At 58.7% G+C, this 20101-nt stretch overlaps 2 protein-coding genes across 5 annotated transcripts; one reads left to right on the top strand and one right to left on the bottom strand.

The window, feature by feature from the left end:
- Positions 1–5771: 5771 nt before the first annotated feature.
- ELOF1 (elongation factor 1 homolog) lies at positions 5772–10467 on the top strand. Of its 3 annotated transcripts, none has more exons than XM_042927442.1 (5): positions 5787–5869; positions 6516–6564; positions 9150–9283; positions 9443–9513; positions 9846–9927. In XM_042927442.1, the coding sequence occupies exons 3-5, from the start codon at positions 9168–9170 to the stop codon at positions 9887–9889; spliced, it is 231 nt and encodes a 76-aa protein (XP_042783376.1). In that variant the 5' UTR covers positions 5787–5869; positions 6516–6564; positions 9150–9167; the 3' UTR covers positions 9890–9927. The 3 variants fall into 3 exon arrangements, with proteins under 3 accessions (XP_042783375.1, XP_042783376.1, XP_042783373.1); XM_042927439.1 differs by having other exon boundaries at positions 5789–5869; positions 9851–10467; XM_042927441.1 differs by lacking the exon at positions 6516–6564 and having other exon boundaries at positions 5772–5869; positions 9851–10467.
- Positions 10468–14023: 3556 nt separating this feature from the next.
- Positions 14024–20101, bottom strand: CNN1 (calponin 1). Of its 2 annotated transcripts, none has more exons than XM_042928506.1 (7): positions 19953–20101; positions 17770–17891; positions 15590–15656; positions 15341–15478; positions 15050–15160; positions 14436–14582; positions 14024–14343 (listed from the first exon to the last, which is right to left on the bottom strand). In XM_042928506.1, exons 1-7 carry the CDS (start codon positions 20013–20015, stop codon positions 14098–14100), a joined length of 894 nt encoding a protein of 297 aa, XP_042784440.1. In that variant the 5' UTR covers positions 20016–20101; the 3' UTR covers positions 14024–14097. The 2 variants fall into 2 exon arrangements, with proteins under 2 accessions (XP_042784440.1, XP_042784441.1); XM_042928507.1 differs by lacking the exon at positions 19953–20101 and adding an exon at positions 18795–18946.

Raw genomic sequence — 20101 nt, 5'->3', positions numbered from 1 at the left:
CCCTTTTTTTCTTTTACACAAAACAACACGATAACACACACAGTTCTGCGCACGCTCTTTCTGCTAACCACAACTCGCCTGTTCGTGACAGAAGATTCCTTTTTGTTCACTCCGATATGGAACCGGTAATGCAGTCACACACATCAAAAATCTAAAGTTTATGGAAAAGTGAAACATCTCCCTCCCTCCCTGTACTTCGGTCCCCCTCTCCAGAAGGAAACAACTTTCTTATAAATGCTTTGTTGCCTTCCAGGATTCCTCTACTCAAATAAAAAGCAAACGTGAAGTTTTGTTCTCCCCTCTCCCACTGATCTGCACCTGGCTTTTTTTGTTGTTTTCAAACCAGCTCTATGGACGTGTGATTGACACATCGTTAAGTGTGCAATCTGTCAACTGTGGACAAAGGCACATAGCCACAAACCCACCCCCACAATCGAGACTGAAGCATTTCACATAGCCCATGGGTTCACTTCGAACTGCGGGTTTTGTCTGTTGTACCTGGAGATCTGCCCATCAGATCTCAGGGGAGCTTCTGGCTCTTTCCACAGCTACAGAGGTCCTGCCGTATGCCTACCCACTCTCTACGAACCAGCCGTCGACCGAGGGCCACCTGAGTTGCTTCCAATAATTTTGCTATCCTCAAACACCGCTGCAATAAATGACCCTATGCATTCACTTCCTATGTGTACAGACAGATTTGTAGGATACATCAGATACATTCCCCAAAGACTGCCCTTCTTTTAAAAAAAAAAATTTTTTTTAATGTTTTTAATTTTTGAGAGATAGAGCACGAGTGGGGAAGGGGCAGAGAGAGAGGGAGACACAGAATCTGAAGCAGGCTCCAGGCTCCGAGCTGTCAGCACAGAGCCTGACGCGGGGCTCGAACTCACGAACCGCGAGATCATGACCTGAACCGAGGTTGGACGCTTAACTGACCGAGCCACCCAGGTGCCCCGAGGTTTTATTTTTAAATAATCTCTACATCTAACATGGGGCTTGAACTTATAACCCTGAGATAAAGAGTCACATGCTCTACTGACTGAGCCCCCCAGGTGCCCCAGGAGTCCCTCTTTATGACAGCCATGGAGCTTCCACCTGATGTCACTGGCTCCTTGCCGGGCCTGCTGAAATCCATTCCAGTCTTTCCCTCTTACCAACCAACTGCAGTGGGTGCCCCTGGCCCCATGCTTTTTGTACATCTGTGCAAGTATGTACGTAGGAAAACTTCCAGAAGCAGAGTTGCATGAGGGCCTCTTTCTTCCAGTGGATGCTGAAAGCTGCAGACAAGCCCAGTTCCCCTCTGGGAGGGAGTTGAGTAACACCCACCCACAGCCAGCCAGGGCCACCCAGAACAGGGCAGGTCCCAGTGCTCCCTTGGCCCCTCCCTCAACTGTCACTTCAGCTGCTACAGGGCAGGGACCCACTTGTTTGGCTCCAACTGTCAGCCCAGCTGAGTGAAATGAAATCGCAACCTGGATAAAATGTAACTGAGGTTAGTTTTAGGGAGAGGAACTCAGGGAGTGTGACACCTTCCATTCGCTACTTTATAGAAGCTGATATTGTTGAATCTGTTACAGATACAACCCCGGGGAGCATGTGTTACTGTTAAAATTAAGCAAAGCTATCTTACCAAAATGCCAGCCCTGAGTTCCTTCCTGGGATTACTACTACCAGCCGAGCTCTACTCCACAAAACACCATCGCTTCTAATCCTCACCCATGAGGCAAGGGCCAGAATCATCCTCGCTTCTCTGAGGACATTACAGAAACTCGACAGATTAAGTAACGTGCCCAAGGTTATGCCCAGGAAGTGGCAGACCCTTCCTTGATCTGAACCGCAAGAGTCAAGGCGGTTCGCAGCCACCCTGCCTGTTCCCACTGACTCAGAGGCTCCAGGCAGGGCAGGGATCTGAATCAGAAGTCAGCCCAGCGTCCCTGTTCACAGGGCCTGGAGCGTGGAATTAGACCAATGTCCCTGTTCACAGGGCCCAGCACGTGGAAAGGAGAAGTGTCCCACCCAAGCTGACACAGGGAACGAGTGGCAGGGAGCGGGCTTGTCACCCAGGCCCCCTTCTCCACAACGACCAAGTGCTGTTGCCAGGTACCAAGCACAAGCACCAGGCAGCTGGGGACGCAAGGAACAGCAAAAAGAAGAAAGCAGGGAGGACACTCGGGCTCAGAGGGGTTCCATCCAGCCCGGGGGACGAGGCCAGCTAGCACGCAGCCATTGTTAGAAAGATGCCTTCTGGGGCGCCGGGGTGGCTCAGTTGGTTAAGCAGCTGACTTCAGCTCAGGTCACGATCTCACGGTCTGTGAGTCCGTGAGTTCGAGCCCCGCGTCGGGCTCTGGGCTGATGGCTCAGAGCCTGGAGCCTGCTTCCGGTTCTGTGTCTCCCTCTCTCTCTGCCCCTCCCCTGTTCATGCTCTGTCTCTCTCTGTCTCAAGAATAAATAAACGTTAAAAAAAAAATTAAAAAAAAAAAAAAAAAAAAGAAAGATGCCTTCTAAACTTCAAAAAACTGGAGGCCAGAGATTCTCAAGGCCAGCCACAGGCTTTCATATCCTCGCACTCTTCCCAAGCAACCGGCTGGGATTCGCCCATCATGGATGTTATCATCTCCCCCCACTCCACTCCTCACCCCAGGTGCCGGGACCGGCAGTGGCATCCTCTTGCAGCCAGCAGCTTGTCCTGGAGGTCAGGCCACACCCTCAACACCCTCGCAGGCCAAGAACCACAAATAAGAAGGTGAGAGACCTGCCTTGCGAAAATGCACGGTCATCAAAGCAACGTGACGCCAGCTCAGAGCACACGTCCGGAGGAAATCCAGCAACGAGTTCGAGAACACGCGAGACCGCAAGGCAGGTAGAAGGTGGTGCTGCAGTTTCACGGGGAAGGGTGTTATTTGCCTTGTCAATTTCCCCAGAAGACAGAGCCCTGATCCTCCTTCAGACCACACACACAAAAATAAAACCCAGAGGGACCACACGTTTGAATACAGAAATACAACACCACAGGAGTCGAACGCGAACATCCACATCTGAATAAGATGGCTCAGGGTAGCTCTGTTCATGATTGCCCCGGAGTGGCAACAACCCCCACGTCCATCCATAGGTGCAAGGAAAAACAAATTGTGGTCCATCCACGCGATGGACTACGACTCAGCGATAAGATGGGACAAACTGCTGATAGACATGACATGGACAAGTCTCCAGCTGAGTCAGCCGAGCAAAAGCAAGCGAAACTCAAAAGACTACAGAATGTATGATTCTGTTCATATGACTTTCTGAAAACTACATAAAGGAACTGAAAACAGGTCAGTTGATGCCAGGGGCTGGGCATAGGGGAAGGAATGGACTATACAAAGAGACGCGAAGTCGGGCGCCTGGGTGGCTCAGTCGGTAGAGCGTCCGACTTCGGCTCAGGTCATGATCAAACGGTCCGTGAGTTCGAGCCCCGCGTCGGGCTCTGTGCTGACAGCTCGGAGCCTGGAGCCTGTTTCAGATTCTGTGTCTGCCTGTCTCTCTGCCCCTCCCCCGTTCATGCTCTGTCTCTCTCTGTCTCAAAAATTAATAAACGTTAAAAAAAAATTAAAAAATAAATAAATAAAATATATTAAAAAAAAAACAAAAACAAAGAGACGTGAAGAAAGTTTTGGGGGGTGATGGAAACATCCGTTATCTTTTTTTTTTAATGTTTATTTACTTTTGAGAGAGAGAGAGAGAGACCGAGCATGAGCGGGGAAGGGGAAGTAAGAGAGGGGAACACAGAATCGGAAGCAGGCTCCAGGCTCTGAGCTGTCAGCACAGAGCCGGAAGCCGGGCTTGAACTCACGAACCTGCAAGATCATGACCGGAGCCGAAGGCGAACGCTTAACGGACTGAGCCACCCAAGCACCCCAAAACATTCTCTATCTTAATTGTGGTGATGGTTTCATGCGTGTACACGTATGCCAAAACATGAAATTTCATAGTTTACATGCGATTTATTGTCTGCCAATCATATCTCAATAGAGCTGGGAAGGAAAGACGGTAGGAGAGAGTGAGAGAGAGAAATAGGAACAAAGAGAATGAGAAAGAAACAAACCCCACAATCATGAGCAGATATGGGATAGTCCATATATACTATGGCCGAGTTGCACTACGAATTGTGTAACTACTAAAAACAAAAGTTACCTGTATGTGTTTTGACTATTAAGTGTAAATAGCAAATTGATCCCTCCTGTGTGCACAACTTTGTAGGAGCAATGAAAAAAAAGAGTCCGGTAGAGTCAGGTCCATGGGTAACACTGCCCCCTAGGGGACACCCTGAAGATAGCTCGACCTAAAATACATCTTCCAAATTACTTTCCTGACCACTGTCAGGAAACGGCTCTTATCAAGGTCACCAGTGACCAAACACTTGCAAGGTCAACAGTCAATTCTCTTTCCACGTCTTAGTCAAACTCTCAACCACAGGTGACACAGCTGACCACCCTGTCTCGAAATACCTTCTTCTCAAGGCTCTGGGAAAGATCACCCACCTCTCTCTCCCCCTACCTCACTGGCCTACCCAGTCGCTTGCTGACTCCTCCTCCTAGCATCTAAGGTTGGGGTGCCCCTGGTCTCCTCCTTAGCCCTCTTCTTTTGCTATACTTTGCCCCTCACCCTGAAACCAGGTGACTTCCTCTGGCCCCAAGGCTTCAAATAACCTCCCCAGGTGAATGACTCTCAAAATCACTTCCAGATCCTTCACCTGACCTCCAGACTCCTCTTCCACTGGCCTGTTCCATCCCTCCTTTTGCTCGTCTCCAAAATCATGGCTAGAACACAACCCTGGACTTCTCCCTGCGCCTTCCTCATCTGAGTGAGAGGGAGCCCCCAGGGGCTCCAAGACAGGGGAGTGTCTGTTCCCTTCTCTCCTTCCATCAGAAGTTCTGCAGGTGCAACTTCTGTGTAACTCCCGCTCAGCCTTCGATTTCAACCTGAGCCGCAGCCTCCCGGAGAAGCCTTGGCTAACCCCTCAGACTTGCTTGGCAGCCCCCTCCATCATCATATGCTCTGAGATCCATACGTTCTCCTCTGCTGAGCTGAAGGGTGTAGTAATTGAGCCTTTTATGTTTATGTCCAGCCTCTCCCCTAAACTGTGGGAACTGTAAAGCCTTATTCTCTCCTCGCCCGACTCCAACGGAGTCCTTAAGGGGCCCACGAGACTACGTGATCTGGCCCTTGTTTGCCCGTGCAATCTCTTCTATTATAACTTCGGCGCTCAGTGCGGTCCGCGGACCAGCGGCACGGACGTCACCGGGGAGCTAGTTAGAAATGCAGCCTTTTAGACCACACCCCTGACCTAATGGATCAGACCTGAATTTTAATCAGATCCGCAGGCTCTTATTAACGTTTGAGAAGAGCGTCCTACAATCTCCCCCATCACCACGATTCAGCCGTACTGCTCTTTGCAATTCCTTAGCACGGAAATCTTTTGAACGTGTCCGCAGCTGGGGAGATCCGGGCGGGCTGCGAGGGGCCGAGGCTTGAACTGGGAGACACGACACGTGCAGACGCTGCGGCCTAGAGCGAGGATGCCTTTCCAACGCCGGTCCGGCCCAGCCCACCGTCGCTGAACCGCCGGCACCGCGACAACTCCTCGGAAGCGGCGGCGCGCACCGCTTCAGGCAACGGCGCCAGGGCCCTCGCGCAGGCGTACTGCGACCCCGCCTCCCGGTAGGGTGTGCGAGTACGCATGTGCACCGAAAAGATGCGGGAGAAGGCGGGGCCTCCCCGCGGGGCGTTCCCGGCCGCAGGTTAGAGGAGAAGCGGGGTTTCCGCTTCCGGCTGGAGCCGGAAGCCACTGTCTCCCGGGTGAACGAGGCCGTCGCAACGAGGGGAGGCGAGGGTAGGTGACTGTTCGCAGGGGCGGGCGTTGGGGCCAGGCCGGATTAGGCGATCTTCTACTGGGGGGAGGGGGCGCTCACGGGATCCTGGAGGAGGCGTCGAGGACCCCGGGGTTGGGGGGGGTGGCCGGCCGGGGAGCTTGACTCCCCCGGACCCCAGCCCTCTAAACGCGGCCGCTCGGAGGCCTGGCTCCCGCAGGCGGAGGGCGGGAGGCGACGCCGAAGCCTCGGTGAGCTTGGAGGGACCGCCGACCCTCCGCCTTTTGAAGGTTGGGAGCCGATCCCTTTTCCAGGCCCCTTTGGCGCGCTTGGACTTAGGTCGCCATAGGGCAGGCAGGGCCCCTGGAGCTTTGTGTACAGGCTAGACCCCCTTTCTGGTGTGCGATTGGGGGTGCCGTAGACGCCGGATAAAATGAGATTCTGGAGCGCATCCATACCTTCTGGTTCGGGAGCCTTATCTGTTCGTTCAACAAGTAGTTACTGAGCGCTTAATGCATACCAGGCACCGTGCCCGCTATGGGGATTCAGCAGTGGGTAAATCGTGCCCCCCCCCCCCCGCCCCCAACACTGCATTCCACTAGGGGCAGATCTGAAATGAGGTTCAGAAATCTGCATTTTTGAGCATCTCTCAAGTGATTCTGTTAACAGGTGGTACCCAGGGCCAGGCTTCGGGAAAACAGAACACTCCCCGGAGCAGGTGAGGCAGGGGCTATTGAACTGGCTACATTTGCCGGGGGGGGGGGGTCTGGCTGCTTTCCCCTGCGGTCCCATCTCAGACCCTTTCTCCCCATTGCTCCCTGAGCTTCAGCTGTACCAATCTTCTTGCTCTTTCGGGGGGGCGGGAGGGGGGGAGCCGCTTCTGCCTCGGAGCCTTTGCAGTTGCTGTTCCATCAGTCTGGACTGTTTTGCACTGTCGCCTTCTCTCATCATTCAGGCCTCAGTTTAAATGACTTTTACCCAGAGGGTCCTTCCCACCCCGCTCCTAGGCGAAGTTGCCCCATTCCGGAAGTATTCCCTTAGCCCTGATTGATTCATCTCATAGCACTTACTGGTAACGGAAATGATCTCTCTTATTAAGTTGTTAAGGGTCTGCCGTCGGCTACCAGCAGTTCCACAAAAGCAGACACTTGGCCTGCCTTGAGTGCAGCATTGCTGTGGTTAGCGGAGGGCCTGGCATTGGTTCATTCGTTCATTTAGTAAACATTTGTCGAGCGCCAGCTCTGTGCCACCAGCAGTTGTAGGCTCTGGGGGATACAAAGAAAAGACACAAGTCCCTGCCATCGTGGAATTTACATTTGGAGGGAGGTGGACAGGGTGGGAGGTGCAGGGAGAGCCATAGGGAGGCTGTTTTGAAAATGACCAGGACTGGGGACTCGGACTACGGTTTTGGCTCTGGCGAGAAGAGAAGCGGGCAGATTCTGGATGTCTTTTAGAGGTAAAGCCGCAGGATCGGGATCCGATAAGGGATGTGAGAGGGAGTGGAAGGAATCGAGGGGGAGTCCAAGGTTTGTGCAAAGATGGATTTGCTATCTGCTGAGCTGGGGAAGACGGAAAGGGCCTGTTGAGGTGTCAGCAGCTTGGGTTTTGGACGGGTTATGTTGAAAAAGTGGGTTAGCATCCGGTGAGGGTGTAGCCGAGGCAGGTAGACGAGCCAGTCTGCAACGGAGAGGAAACGTTGAGGGTGGCAGATCGGGAAGCCTCAGTGTAGAGGAGGCATTTGAAGCCCTGAGGCTGGGCGAGGTCTCCACGGAGGTGAGAGCAAATGGAGAGGAGCCCAAAGATTGAGCTCGTGGGCTCGTGTATCATCACGGAAGTCCGGGCCGGGGGGAAAGCAGCAGCAGAAACTGCAAGGCCCCACCAGTGAGGCCGGGGCAGGGTGCAGGGTCCTGAGAGCCGCGTGGGAAGGGTGGGAGGACGGACCAGTGCGTCCAGTGCCCTGAGGCGGCGGGGAACTGCCCCTTGGGGGGAGCAGTATGGAGGGGGGGGGCGGGTAGAGGGAGAATGGGAGGAAATGAAGACCGGGAATGCAGGCAGCTCTTCTAGAATTCTGGTCTTTATTCCTGTGTCATGGAGGAAGAGCCACACAGGTGGGGTGTAGGGGGGACAGGGAGAGGGGAGAGTGCCTGGGGACGGTGATCCTAGAACCCTGAGCTCAGTGCCTGGCGTGGGAGGCCCCTGTCTCCAAGACACCTGTCCCTAGATGTGCCTCTGCGACTTGAGCCCATCATCTTCCCAGAGGATCTTGTTCTTCCTGTGCGTTAGGCATCGGAGGATGATGCCACCTTCTCCCCCTACCCACCCTGTCCATCCCCCACCACCTTAGGAGTCATCCCGGTCCCTCCTTCTCTGGCCACACTCTGAGACTCTCTCACCCCCCGCCATCCCTCCACCCTGAACAGCCCTGGCGTGGTTCTGACTTCATCTGTATCCACACCCCTGACCTGTACTCCTCGATGCCCTAGAAAGGCAGTGATTTCATCCTTTGTGTCCCCACTGCCCACCCTCCCACCCAGGATCCATCCAGACCCTTCCCCCCCGCCCCCGCTCCCTGTTTAGCCTGCCCCTCGCCACCCCCTGCCCCATGTGGTCCCCCAACGCCGGCCGGGGCCCTCAGACACCTGTCTTCGGTCGTGGTATGTGGCAAGGACCGGAAATGCTTGTCCCCCCCCGTCTCTGCCCACCAGCCCCTTGTGTGTGGAGAGTTAGCCCAGGGGGCTTCTCTGGAGGATCTGTCCTATCCCTTGAGTGTCATTCCTCCTGGGTGTCCCTTGTGTGTCCGTTTGACGAGAGGCGCAGCTGCTCCCAAAAGCACTGGCTTCTGGGCACTTAGGCTGTGCCCCTCCCCGCGCAGCTGGTCCGTCAGAGCCTCTTGCGTCATCCTCACCAGGAGCAGTGGCGTCCTGCCTGGGTGCCGAGGATGGGGGGGCCGGGTCCCGTGCTCAGCACTCCGTGCACCGTTTGTCATGGCAGCCGCACAGACCCCTCCGTGGGTAGCAGCCTCATCTGTTTTACTGACAGAACACTGAGGCACAGAGAGCTTAAGTCACCTGCCCGGGGCCACCCAGCAAGTGGAGGGCCACGATTAGAACTCGGGCCACCTGTTGCCAGAGCCTGCTCCCATCCCCCGCCCAGAGTGTGCCTGGATCCGCCGCCTACCTGGGGACTGGGAGCCTCATCCCTCAGAGGCGGAGCCTTCTTCCCAGCCTGCCCCCTAGAGCATCGAGCTGGAGGGCTCTGTGGGTCCCCTGGGTTGCTGACTCCTGTCCCCCACCGCCACCGCAGGTTTGCCCTCCTACAGACATGGGGCGCAGAAAGTCCAAACGGAAGCCACCCCCCAAGAAGAAGATGACAGGCACCTTAGAGACCCAGTTCACCTGCCCCTTCTGCAACCACGAGAAGTCTTGTGACGTGAAAATGTGAGTGGGGGACGGGGCCTCCCCTCTCCTCCCAGAGTCGGGAGGCAGCTTCCCTGCTCCCACCATCCTTTCTGCCCCAGGCCCTCCCACTTAGGGCGATCGTCACCCATAGACGCGGCCTCCTTTTCTCACCAGCCCCTCCTCCTCCTCCTGTTCCAGGGACCGGGCCCGCAACACCGGAGTCATCTCGTGTACCGTGTGCCTAGAGGAGTTCCAGACGCCCATCACATGTATCCTTGGGCAACCAGGCTCTTGCGGGGAAGTGGGGTGGGTGGGGAGGGGTGGGGGCAGTCAGGGCTCCCCTGCCCCGGGTGGGCTGCTCTAGGGCACCTGGCCAGGGGCGAGGGGACTGGATCCAGTCTTTGCTCCTCTGGCCCTCCTGCTTACGCTTTTGTGGGCCGTGACCTCCCTGGGGCGGGGAGGGGGGGGGGGCGGGGGGTTGGAGACAAGGCACCACCTGCTGACTTGCGTTGGGTGCGGGGCGGGGATCCGGCTGACACCAGTGAGAGGGGTGCGTACAGGGAAGGGGCCCGATGCCAGCAGTTGCCCTTGACCTCAGCGGCCCAGATCTGTCAGAACCGGTGGACGTGTACAGCGATTGGATAGATGCCTGCGAGGCAGCCAACCAGTAGCGATGCAGAGGACCCGCTCCCGCGGCAACCCTGCCTGCCGTGGACCTGCCCCGCTGGGTGCCAATCCAGAGACATTCCAGGGTCCGCGGTGTGGGTCCAGGGCCTTCACAGCCCTCTGCGTGTATGGAGTGGGTGTGGGTGTGAGTGTGGCCGTGGCAGCGTGCCTGTGGGCACGGACTGGAGTTGAGGCGGGGTTGTTGGGCCCCCCCGGGGGCCTGAAGTGCTTCCCTTGGCTCTGAAAGCCTTTAACTTGCTTGCTCCTCCTCGGGGCCCGCGTCCTGACGTTCTGGGCAAGGACAAGCCCAGCAGAGGCTGCCAAGGGACTCTCCAGCCTCCTCACCCATCTCACCAGCACCGTGTGGACTGGACTGCCCCCCGCCCCTCCCCTGCCTCCCAAGGCCTGTGGCCTGGGATTCAAAGCCACAGTCCCACAGGCCCCGTGGCTGGGACCTGGCAGAACAGCCCCTTTTCCTGTTTAGTTGCTTTTGTAGAGGAGGAAGGGGCTGGGCTGGGGATCGCCGTCGGTCACGAGCCCCTAAATAAAGCAGCTGATGCAAACTCCTGCTTCTTTGTGATTTCCTGGGTTCTGGGTCAGGCCCAGGGGTTCAGTGAGGGAGAGGGGGAGACTGAAGCACTCAGAGGTGGCCTGGCGGGCCATTGGAAATGGGGTTTGGTTAGTCCTTCAAACTGTCCATTTTGTCCATGCAACAGGCTTTCGGGGTGAAACCATGGCAGTGCTGGGCCCGAGGCACACGGATGAACCTACAGACACCTGGCCAGGCATTTACAGGCACAACAGAAAATGGGGCCAATGGAGCCCGGGGTGACCAGAGAAGGCTTCCTGGGGGGCGGTCCGAAAGAAGTCATACTCGAGGGCCACCCTGTGCCAGAAGCTGCTCTCAGGCTTGCCTGCCCTGTCCCCCCACCCCAAAAGGTGCCTGTGAGGTAGGTGCCCCAGGCTCACAGGTGAGGAATTGGGCCAGAGATGGCAAGTCACCGGCCTAACGTCCCACAGCCAGAAAGCTGCAGAGTTGGGCCTTGAACCTGGGAGGCCTGGCGTCACAGCCCGGGGTCTGACTGCCTAAGAGTCCAGGGTCCAGGCTGAGAGAACAGGTCTCTGCTTCCAGGGCTGCAGGGGTGACAGCATTGTGGAGGAGTAAGGGTCCGGGAAAGGGACCTTTTTCCGAGGGTGGTGAGGGGGTCTCTGAAGACGAGGTGGGGCCGATGCTGGTGCGGTGTAATACATTTTGGTCCCTATCTCTAGTTCCTGGCACAGCTCCTCAACCCCTTGGAATTTCCTGAATGGCAGCATCTTTTGTCAACAGAGCCCGTTTTGATCATGCTGATCAAAACCTACATTCATGCTGATCGCTGTGGGGCCCCAGATCAGCCTCAGGATGGGGCTGGTCACCGGAAGGTCCGTGATTACTGAGTGGGACCCTCAGTAACACCCACAACCTCTGAGGAAGGGAAAGGGGGGCTACAGATTAAGCTGTATAACAACTCCAACAAGATTTGACAAGCTTGGGGGCTCGGTGAACCCACGGAAGTGCTGGGGGAGTGGGGTGCCCCTTCTCCCGACTTGGGCCCGCGAGCTCCTCCTGATTTATATTCTTTTCTAATAAACCGGTCATCTAGTAAAACGCAATGTTTCTCTGAGTTCTGTGAGCCACTCTAGTAAATTAACGAAATCGGAAGAGGTGGTCATGGGAATCCCTGATTATCACTGGTCGGTCAGAAGCACAGGTCATAACCTGGACTTGGAATTGGCCCTAAAGGGGAGGGACAGCCTCCTAAGACTGAACCCTTATCCTGGGAGATCCAATGCTGTCTCCAGGTCGTGTCAGAATTGAGTGACTTGCTTGGTTTTGGAAAAAATGCATCTGAACCTTGCTGATGGACGGTGCCCGCAGATGGTCTTACAGGTGTGGAGGTCCTGACGCTCTGGCAGCCTGGGGCCCATCGGCACCTGCACCCGGCTTTGAGCCTGGGCAGCAGGTGGCCTGTGCTTTGCAGTCCTCGTTGGTACAGCAGAAAGGACGCTAGAACGTTCCAGGGCCATGCTGAGACTGGAGGGGCCTAGCACAGTGCCTGGCACGGTTTAAGTGACTCTGGGACCCACTCAGGGCAGTAAGGGGTGTGGGACAGCCGAGGGGGGATGCTGAGCTAGCCACCAGGCCCGGCCACTGGGTCTGGCATGTTCCCCCACTCCCACCTGGCAGCCCACCCTGCCCTGCCCTTCCTGTGGTGCTCTCGCCTCCCCCCTCCAAGGTCCCGGGCAGGAGCCAGTGGGCACGGGCAGAGCGGTGGACAGGTGCCTGGGCGGGGGGTGCCCTCTGGGGTCCAGCAGAAAGGGGGCTCATTCCTCTGGCTTCCAGGGCCCGCCCACCCCAGTCACACAGGCCAAGTGCTAATATGGTGCTGTTTTCTCGAGGAGGCAGGGCCCTGGGCCAGGCATGGATCCTCCTCAGCATAGCTCCCCCTGTGCTGGCCCTGGGGGAGCAGGACTTGTACTAGCCAGGCCAAGAGCGCCTGGAATCCCTTTTACGAGGCCCCAGGGGCTGTGTGCGTCCGTGCACGCGGGTCTTCTGGTGTGTCTCCGCAGGTCCCCGAGTTCCAGCTTCATCCCCTGCTGTGCGTAAGGAAGGGGACGCCACCGTTCTGTAACCACCTGCCATCCCCACCCCCCACACGGCCGCACCCTCCCCTTGGAACTCTGACAGGTGGTGCCTTCCAGGCAGGACCGCTGGCGCTCACATCACTGGGAGGACAGGGGCCCCTCTGAAACGTGGAGAGGTGGGGGCTGTCCACAGACTCAGAGGGCCCTGGGCTGGCAGGCCAGGCTCGGGAGTCAGCCCTCAGAAGAGGGCAGAGAGCGAGCTGGGAACACAGGGTGGCCGCGCCTGGCAGACAGCTACTCCCCTGCCCCATGCCAGCCTACAAAGGGCCCTTGCCCCGCGCCCCAAAGTGCCCATCCTGCCCCACTGCCTTGTCCCCTCCCACCTCCCCACTATCCGGGGCTGAAGGGTTCCGCCTGCCCACGGGGACCTCCGGAACCTGGCTGGACCACGTTCATTGGTCAGTACCAAATGGCTTCCCCCGTCTGGGGGTGTCATTTCAGCTTCCCCATGTCCCCAGGAGGCTCTCTGACCTCATTTTCGTGTTGGGAAAACAGGCCTAGGGAGGGCAAGTGACTTGCCCCAAGTCAGTCAGCGTGTGAGAAGCAGAACTGTGTGATTCACACCCCATCTAGCCTGTCCCGGCGCTTGGGCACTTTTACACCACCCCCCACACGCCCCAGACTTCCCAGAAAGGCACACGGGGCCGAGCACGTGCGTGTGGATATTATGTGTGAGGGTGTGCGTTTATGTGTCCTGAGTGGGAGTGTGTGCCGCACGTGTGCATCTGTGCAAGGGGAGTGTGTGTGCTCCACACACACAAAGTAGGGCACGGATTCTGCGTGTGAGTGCCTGTCCCGGGGCCCGCCAAGTGGCCGCGCGCACCGTGTGCGCATCTGACCGTGTGAGCGTTGTGCCCCTGCAGACGTGTATGCGGGACGCGGAGCGGATCCGAGCAAGGCTGTTTGCACGGGTGCAAGAGACACGCGGGCTCCAGCAAAGAGCAGCCCCGAGTCCATGATTTTACAGCCGTTTATTGTGCTCCAGTGAAATAGAAAAAGAAAGTGCTCGCGTTACAAACGCCGCTGTCACATCCACGTATGCCTGTCGCTGCAAACCAAACCGCGTGTGTCCGCTGGGTCTCTGGGCATGCAGTTTGCTCCCACTGTGGGAATGGGGTGGGGGCAGGCCGAGCCTGGGCTCTGGGGGTTTTGCTTGGGGGGGGGGAACTTCTTGTCCTGGGGGGACCCACTTGTGAAGGGGGAGGGAATGACAGCCGGGGTAGCCTTGCTCAGTGCGTCCTCTGGGTGCTGTTGGGAACACCCGGCTCGGTGTTGGGTCCCGCGGCGCTACAGGGAGGAGGGCCCCCTCCCCTCCCCCCCAAGCCCCCCAGTTTGCCCCCCTCCCCCACCAAATGCTAACCCTGTGGGCAGGTGCCGGCGGCGGGGGCGGGGGGACGCCATGCAGGGGGAGGGGTCGACGGGGGCGGCGCGGCCCCTGCCGAGAGCAGCAGGCAGCCTCCCTGGGGGGAAGGCGGGGCGGGGGGGTGGGGGGCCCCAGGGCCCTAGGCCGAGTTGTAGTAGTTGTGCGGGTGGTGGTTGTGGGCAGGCTCGCCCAGCTCCGGGTACTCGGGCGTCAGGCAGTACTTGGGGTCATAGACCTGGCGCGGCAGCCCGTACACCGTCATGCCCCGCTGCGAGGCCCCCTTGTTGCTGCCCATCTGCAGGCTGACGTTGAGCGTGTCGCAATGCTCCATGCCCAGCCCCGGCTCGAAGATCTGTCGCTTGGTCCCGGGTGCGGTCATCCCGGCCTGCAGAGGGCGCAGCCCGTCAGACCGCGGGCACCCAGCAGGGCAGGGGCCACCCCAGCGGCCCAGCCCGCGCCCCCCGCCCCCCCACGCACCTGGCTGGCCCCCTTGTTGCTACCCATCTGCAGGCTGATGGTAGCCTGGTCCAGGGGCTGGTCCGTGCCCAGCTTGGGGTCGTACAGGTGGCGCCGGGTGCCGTAGGCAGTCATGCCCTGCTGGCTGGCAAACTTGTTCGTGCCCATCTAGGAAGAAGAATCAGCCCGAAGGTCACAGAGCCTCACCCGGGGCCACGAGACAGAGCGTGTCGGCGGACCCTGGCACGCCCTCTGCCGAGGCACCTGCTTCCATTGTCAGGCTCCGGACTGGACACTGAGGCCCAGAAAACGCAGGTCACGTGGCCTGTAGGTGGCTCCGAGCCCCGGGGCCTGGCTTCCAGGGTTCCAGCCCCAGCGCGGCCACGTATCACGCGGGCAATCGCGGTAAGTGAGCCGGCTTCTCCAGGCCCCAGTTTCCTCATCTGGATAAAGGGTGTAACAATAGCACCCACCGCTCAGAGCCGCTGGACGCCAAGCACAGTGCCCAGCATACATCCGAGGTAGGGCCAAACAGCCTGTGCCCCAAAGCCTGCCGGGACCGGGGTGCCCTCCTGGCCTCCTTGACCTCCCCGCCCAGCTCAGCAGCAAGACCCCCGGTGAAGAAGGGGCAGTACCTGAAGCCCGATGATATTCCTCCCTTCTCGTAGCTTCTCTGGCTCAAATCTCCGTTCCTGCTTCTCCGCGTACTTCACCCCTACGTTCACTTTATTCCCTTTCGTCTTGGCCTGGGGAGGGCCAAGGGAGCAGGGACTGACAAGGGAGCCTCCAGGCACCGTCCCCGGTTAGCACCTGCTCCCCCCTCCCACCCATGCTGGGCCCCGGGGGCACGAGTGGCCCCCACTCACATCCCAGCCCACACCCTCCACAGCCCACCCGCCCCACGCCCACCCTTCAGCCTCACTCACCATGCTGGCCAGGGCCAGGAGGGTAGACTGAACCTGGGTGTGGTTGGTGTTCTCAAACAGGTCGTTGGCCTCGAAAATGTCGTGGGGCTTCACCCCATACTTGGTGATGGCCTTGATGAAGTTGCCGATGTTTTCCAGCTGGAGGGGAGCAGGCGCCAGTCAGTGGAGGGAGGCAGGGTCGGGGGGGGGGGTGCCGAGGGGCGGTGTGGGCCAGGGGTTGAAAGAGTTCAGAAAAGAGGCTGGGCTCACCTGGTGCCAGTTTTGGGTCGACTCATTGACCTTCTTCACGGAGCCCGGCTGGAGTTTATTGATGAACCTACAAGGAGCCGGGGGAGGCAGCGAGGAAGGTACGCCCAGCCCCGCGGGACAACGGGTCAGGGTGACAGCCAGCGGGCGATGTCGGGGGTTCCCACGGCAACCAGCTCAGCTGCGGGGCCCCGCTGATCCACCCCTCGCACACCCGGGCAGGACTGAGATGGGAAATCGGGAGCTGGGCTGGGGTCTCTAGCAGAAAGTCCCCTTATCCCAGGCTTGCAGGAGTCCCCTGCTATGACCTTGTCTCCCTGGCAACCACCTTTCCGGCTGCTGGTCCTCTCCAGGCATCTGCACTGTGGAAAGCCTGCAGCCTGGGCCTCGGGCTTCCCTTCCTGGCCACACTCACCCCCTTGACCTCCTCCAGTCTCTTGACTGCAAATGCCACCGATACGCCAACAGCTCCCCAGTGTCTCCGTGCAGCCGGGCCCCTCACTCCCCAAGCCAGCTCCCTACATGCCATCTCAAATCCAGTGCACCCCACCCCTGCCTCCTGACACCCATTTCCCCCAACTCAGCCCCTTCCATCTTCCCAGGCTCAGTAAACACAGCCTTCCAGGTGCTTGGGCAAAGCCCTCAGACTTGCCTTTGACTCTCCTATCCTTTTCTCCCGTCCACACACCCAAGCACTCAGCAAGTCCTTTGGCTCTGCCTTCCAAAGACATCTAGAAGCCCACAGCTCCTTGCCACTCCCACCCTGCTCCGAGCCGCCCACATCTCTCTCCTGGGCTCTTTGCAGGGGCCTCCCTGGGGCTCCCAGCTTCCACCATGTCTCCTCCCGACCCTTCATCTTGTAGCTCGAATGGTCTTTTCAACAATAATTCTAGTTACTTCCCAACTCAAAGCTGTCCCATGGTTTCCCTTCAGAATAAAGATCCTAATACTTGGCATGACTGAAAGTGTGCCCCCCCCCGCCCCGCCCCGCTCCGCCCAGCTAACTCCCTCCACCTCCTCATATCTCTCCTGGTTGTTCCTTGAACACACTACACTCGCTCACTCCCACCTCAGGGCCTTTGCACCGCTGCCCCCCTGCCTGACCCACTCTCCCCTCAGACGCCCTCCTAGGTCCCTCCCTCACTTCATCCAAGATTCCTCTCAAATGTTACCTCTTCAGAAAGACCTTCCAGGCCATTCTGTACAAAGCAGCCACCCTTTTCCCCACCCCGGCCCCCCCCGTCCTTCCCCACCAGACTTTTCTCCACGGCACTTCCCACCCTCGGCAAGTATGTTATGTGATTATCTCATTGATTATTTGATCGATCTGCCCTCACTAGGACGAAAGCTCTACGTGACCTCAAAGTCAAGTCTGTTTTGTTCATTATCCCCAGTGCCTAGACCTGGCACGCAGCAGGTGCCCCATAAATTCTCGCGGCATGAAGGACTGAATGGGGGTGGGGGGTGGGCTCGGCACTCTTTAATGTCCAAGCAACCCTGTCCGAGCTGGGACACCAAGGTGTCCCCCTATTCCTTGTCCCGAGTGGATACGACAGAACAGGATCTCCCCACCCTGCCACCTTTCCAGCACCTAGATCTTGGTAAGCCTGCACCTTCGGGAAGCTTCTCAAGGGCATTCTCTGGCCACCATGGTCACCCTGCCCTGGGTCAGACTCAGAGATGCATACAGGACCCCCACTGGGCTCAGGGCCCTAGCCAGCATTAACGTTGCCGTGGAATCTGGAATCAAAGCTTGGGCTTTCATTTCTCTCGATGATTTAAGTTCTGAGAAGAGTAGAAGATGGGGACCTACTTAAATGACCGTGGTACATCTCTCGTGTCAAGCCAGTGATGGACAGCCATCATTGCCTGTTGCCCTCTAGCCACGATCTCTCTTTCTTGGAACTTGGAACTCTTGGAGGCCATAAATGGGCCCGCCCTGCCTTCCTAGATTCTGGAGTCACTTCTGTTGGAACAGTATGGGACTTGGGGCCATGTGTTTTACCTGAGCCTCAGTTTTCTTTCCTGTTAAATGGGCACAGTGATTATTTGCCACCACTATTCCCAGGTCTCGGATATAAAGAGCCTGACCAGGCTTGGAGCCCCTAGTTGGTTGAGGGGTTGAGGGGCGGGGATGAACGCCCAGGTTGAGGGCAGCCCAGGGCAGAGTCTGCTCCACTCACTCGCAAAGAATGATGCCATCTTTGAGGCCGTCCATGAAGTTGTTGCCGATGCGGCGTCCTGTCACCCCCTCGATCCATTCTCGAAGCTCCTGCTCCCGCTGGTGGTCGTACTTCTGGGCCAGCTGGGGGTGGGGGGCGCAGAGAAAGCGGTGAGGACGCAGCGTGGAGCAGACTCAGTCCTCGGACCCCACCTGATATTCCCTGGGCCTGATCTTCTTCATCCCCTTCCCAACTAAGGCAATTCTGCCCCAGTGTCCATGAGGGGGTAGGGGTGGGGGTTGAAGTGGGCTGAGGGCCAGGGCTGAGGTGGCACCTGCCCAGGGGGCCATTCCGGACATTCTGAGGTTTGGCACCAGAGAATGCGGACAAGGCGGGGGTGGGGTGGAGAGCGGGGGGTACTCAGAGCTGGGGGCGGGGCGGTGCCTGGCCTCTTGGTTCCCCCTCCAGGCCAAACTTGGGGCTTAGCTTCCCGGGGGCCCTGCCCGTCCCGCTGCTGGAAGCCTGGGCCCCCAGGCAGGGGAGGAGGAGCCCTAAGGAGGTGCCCTGAGTACTGCCTTGCAGGGGACTGTCCTGTCTTGCATGCCTGCCTCAGTGTCTCTTCAGGCCCTCATCTCCTGGGCTCCAGCTCCGGGTGGAGGGGCCGGGAGCTTGTCTCTGTCTTACTCCTGGCCCCGTGCGTGTGGCCGTATTTCTCCCTCTCCCCATCCCCGTGACCTCTCTCTCTCTCTCTCTCCAGCCCTGTCTCTTTCCTTGGCCCTGTCTTCCTGTCCCCATCCCTCCGCGTCTGGCTGGGGGGTGGGGCTCCTGGTGGGGCCATCTCTGCCTCCCGGCTGGTCTCCGACTCCAGGTTCCCTGCCTCTGGTGGGGGGTGGGGCTCGTCCGGCTCCTCTCTCGGCCTCCCCATCCCTGTCTCGGTCTTATCTCGCTCGTGGCTCACCCTCCCCATCCGTCCCTCTCAAGTCTCTGGGCTCCCAGAATCTCCGTCCCTCTCCGTCCCTCGCCCTCTGCCCCCCTCCTCACGTTACCCCCTCTGTTTCTCCAGAACCCTCAGCCCCAGCCCCGACAGGCTCCAGGACTCTGGGGGACGGAGCTGGCCCTTCTCCTGGGGGAGGAGGAGGTGGGAGGGGGCGGCCCCTCACCTGGCCCCGGCCCTGCCGCCCCCCTCCCCACCAGCCCGGCTTTATAAAGCAAACCGGCCCTTATATAGCGCGGCCCCGCGGGCCGGGCTCCCCGAGGCCGCCTTATAAGGCGCGGCGGCTTCTCGCGGCTCTGGGGCCGGCGCTGGGGGGGAGGGGGGCGGCGCTGGGCTCGCTCCGGCCGCACACCCGCCCCCCCCACCAGCCCCCTCCTCCAGCAGCCAGGATCCCCGACCCTGGATCCGATTCCAGCTCTCCGCGTCCTCGCTGTACACTGGGACAAGCCACCCGGAGCCTCAGTGTTCCCCTCTGTCAAATGGGGCCGGGACTCCTCCCCTGGCAACGCTCACGGGAGCATTCCAGTGAGTTGGGGACTTCCAGTTCACTGCCCTGCAGAAGCTGAACCCCCATTCGGGGGTGTGTGTGTGGTGGGGGGGGAGGCCAGGATCCTAGCTCTGCAGCTCCCTTATTTAGAACCCTAGCTACTTACCCCTCCTCTCTGAACCTCAGTTTACCCAACCATAGCATGAAGGTGGTGTGTGCATGTTCTCCCAGCCCAAAACGAGGACACGTCCGTCATGTCCCTAATGCTCCCTCTCTGACCTCCCCAGCTGTCTCCGCCCCCCCCCCTTCAGGATCTCCCATACTTTCTGGGCCTCCCTTCCCCACCATCCCAGCTCTCAACCACTCTCCAGTTGCTTTTTGAGATGGTGGGTGCAAGGAAGATCAAGTCCTTTCCCAGCCCCCCGCCCCCCAACATAAAAGGAACAGGGGACAGGTTAACAGGAGGCTCTGATCAAGCGGGGTCTTCACCAGGGACTGACCTCCTCAGTTTACCTATATGGTTGCCTGCATGCCCCCCATTTTACACACCCCACCCCAACAGTCGCTGAGGGCTCTGGGATGCTCAGGATGGGGAGGAAGGCGGGCCGTACCCCATATTTGTCCTTTTGTCCCCTCTGGTCCCAAATCACATGGGATAGACCAGAACCCCATGGGGCCGTTGGCCTGCCGGGGTGTATGGGCTGGGGTGGGGGGGGCGCCTACCTTGTTCTTGACCTCAGCCGACAACCCATAGGCGGGGCCCCGGTTGAAGTGAGCAGAAGACATGCTGGCTGGTGGTGGGCAGAGGCACTGAGGACTGAGGCAGCAGCTTAAGGCTCCGTCTGCAGCCCCGTCTTCCCTCCTCACACGTT

Source organism: Panthera leo, chromosome A2, assembly GCF_018350215.1.
Source record: "Panthera leo isolate Ple1 chromosome A2, P.leo_Ple1_pat1.1, whole genome shotgun sequence".
Taxonomy (NCBI): domain Eukaryota; kingdom Metazoa; phylum Chordata; class Mammalia; order Carnivora; family Felidae; genus Panthera; species Panthera leo.
Note: the sequence above shows the minus strand (reverse complement) of the source record. Positions and strands in the feature narration are given on the sequence as shown.

Bases quoted from the DNA above. Each gene is read 5' to 3' on its own strand.
- ELOF1 (XM_042927441.1), top strand. From the start codon at position 9,168: ATGGGGCGCAGAAAGTCCAAACGGAAGCCACCCCCCAAGAAGAAGATG. The intron at 9,284-9,442 runs GTGAGTGGGGGA...CTCCTGTTCCAG, and splicing joins AAGTCTTGTGACGTGAAAAT to GGACCGGGCCCGCAACACCG. The intron at 9,514-9,850 runs GTATCCTTGGGC...TCAGCGGCCCAG, and splicing joins GTTCCAGACGCCCATCACAT to ATCTGTCAGAACCGGTGGAC.
- CNN1 (XM_042928506.1), bottom strand. From the start codon at position 20,015: ATGTCTTCTGCTCACTTCAACCGGGGCCCCGCCTATGGGTTGTCGGCT. The intron at 15,161-15,340 runs GTGAGTGAGGCT...GGCCCTCCCCAG, and splicing joins TCCTGGCCCTGGCCAGCATG to GCCAAGACGAAAGGGAATAA. The intron at 14,583-15,049 runs GTACTGCCCCTT...TCTTCTTCCTAG, and splicing joins GGAATATCATCGGGCTTCAG to ATGGGCACGAACAAGTTTGC.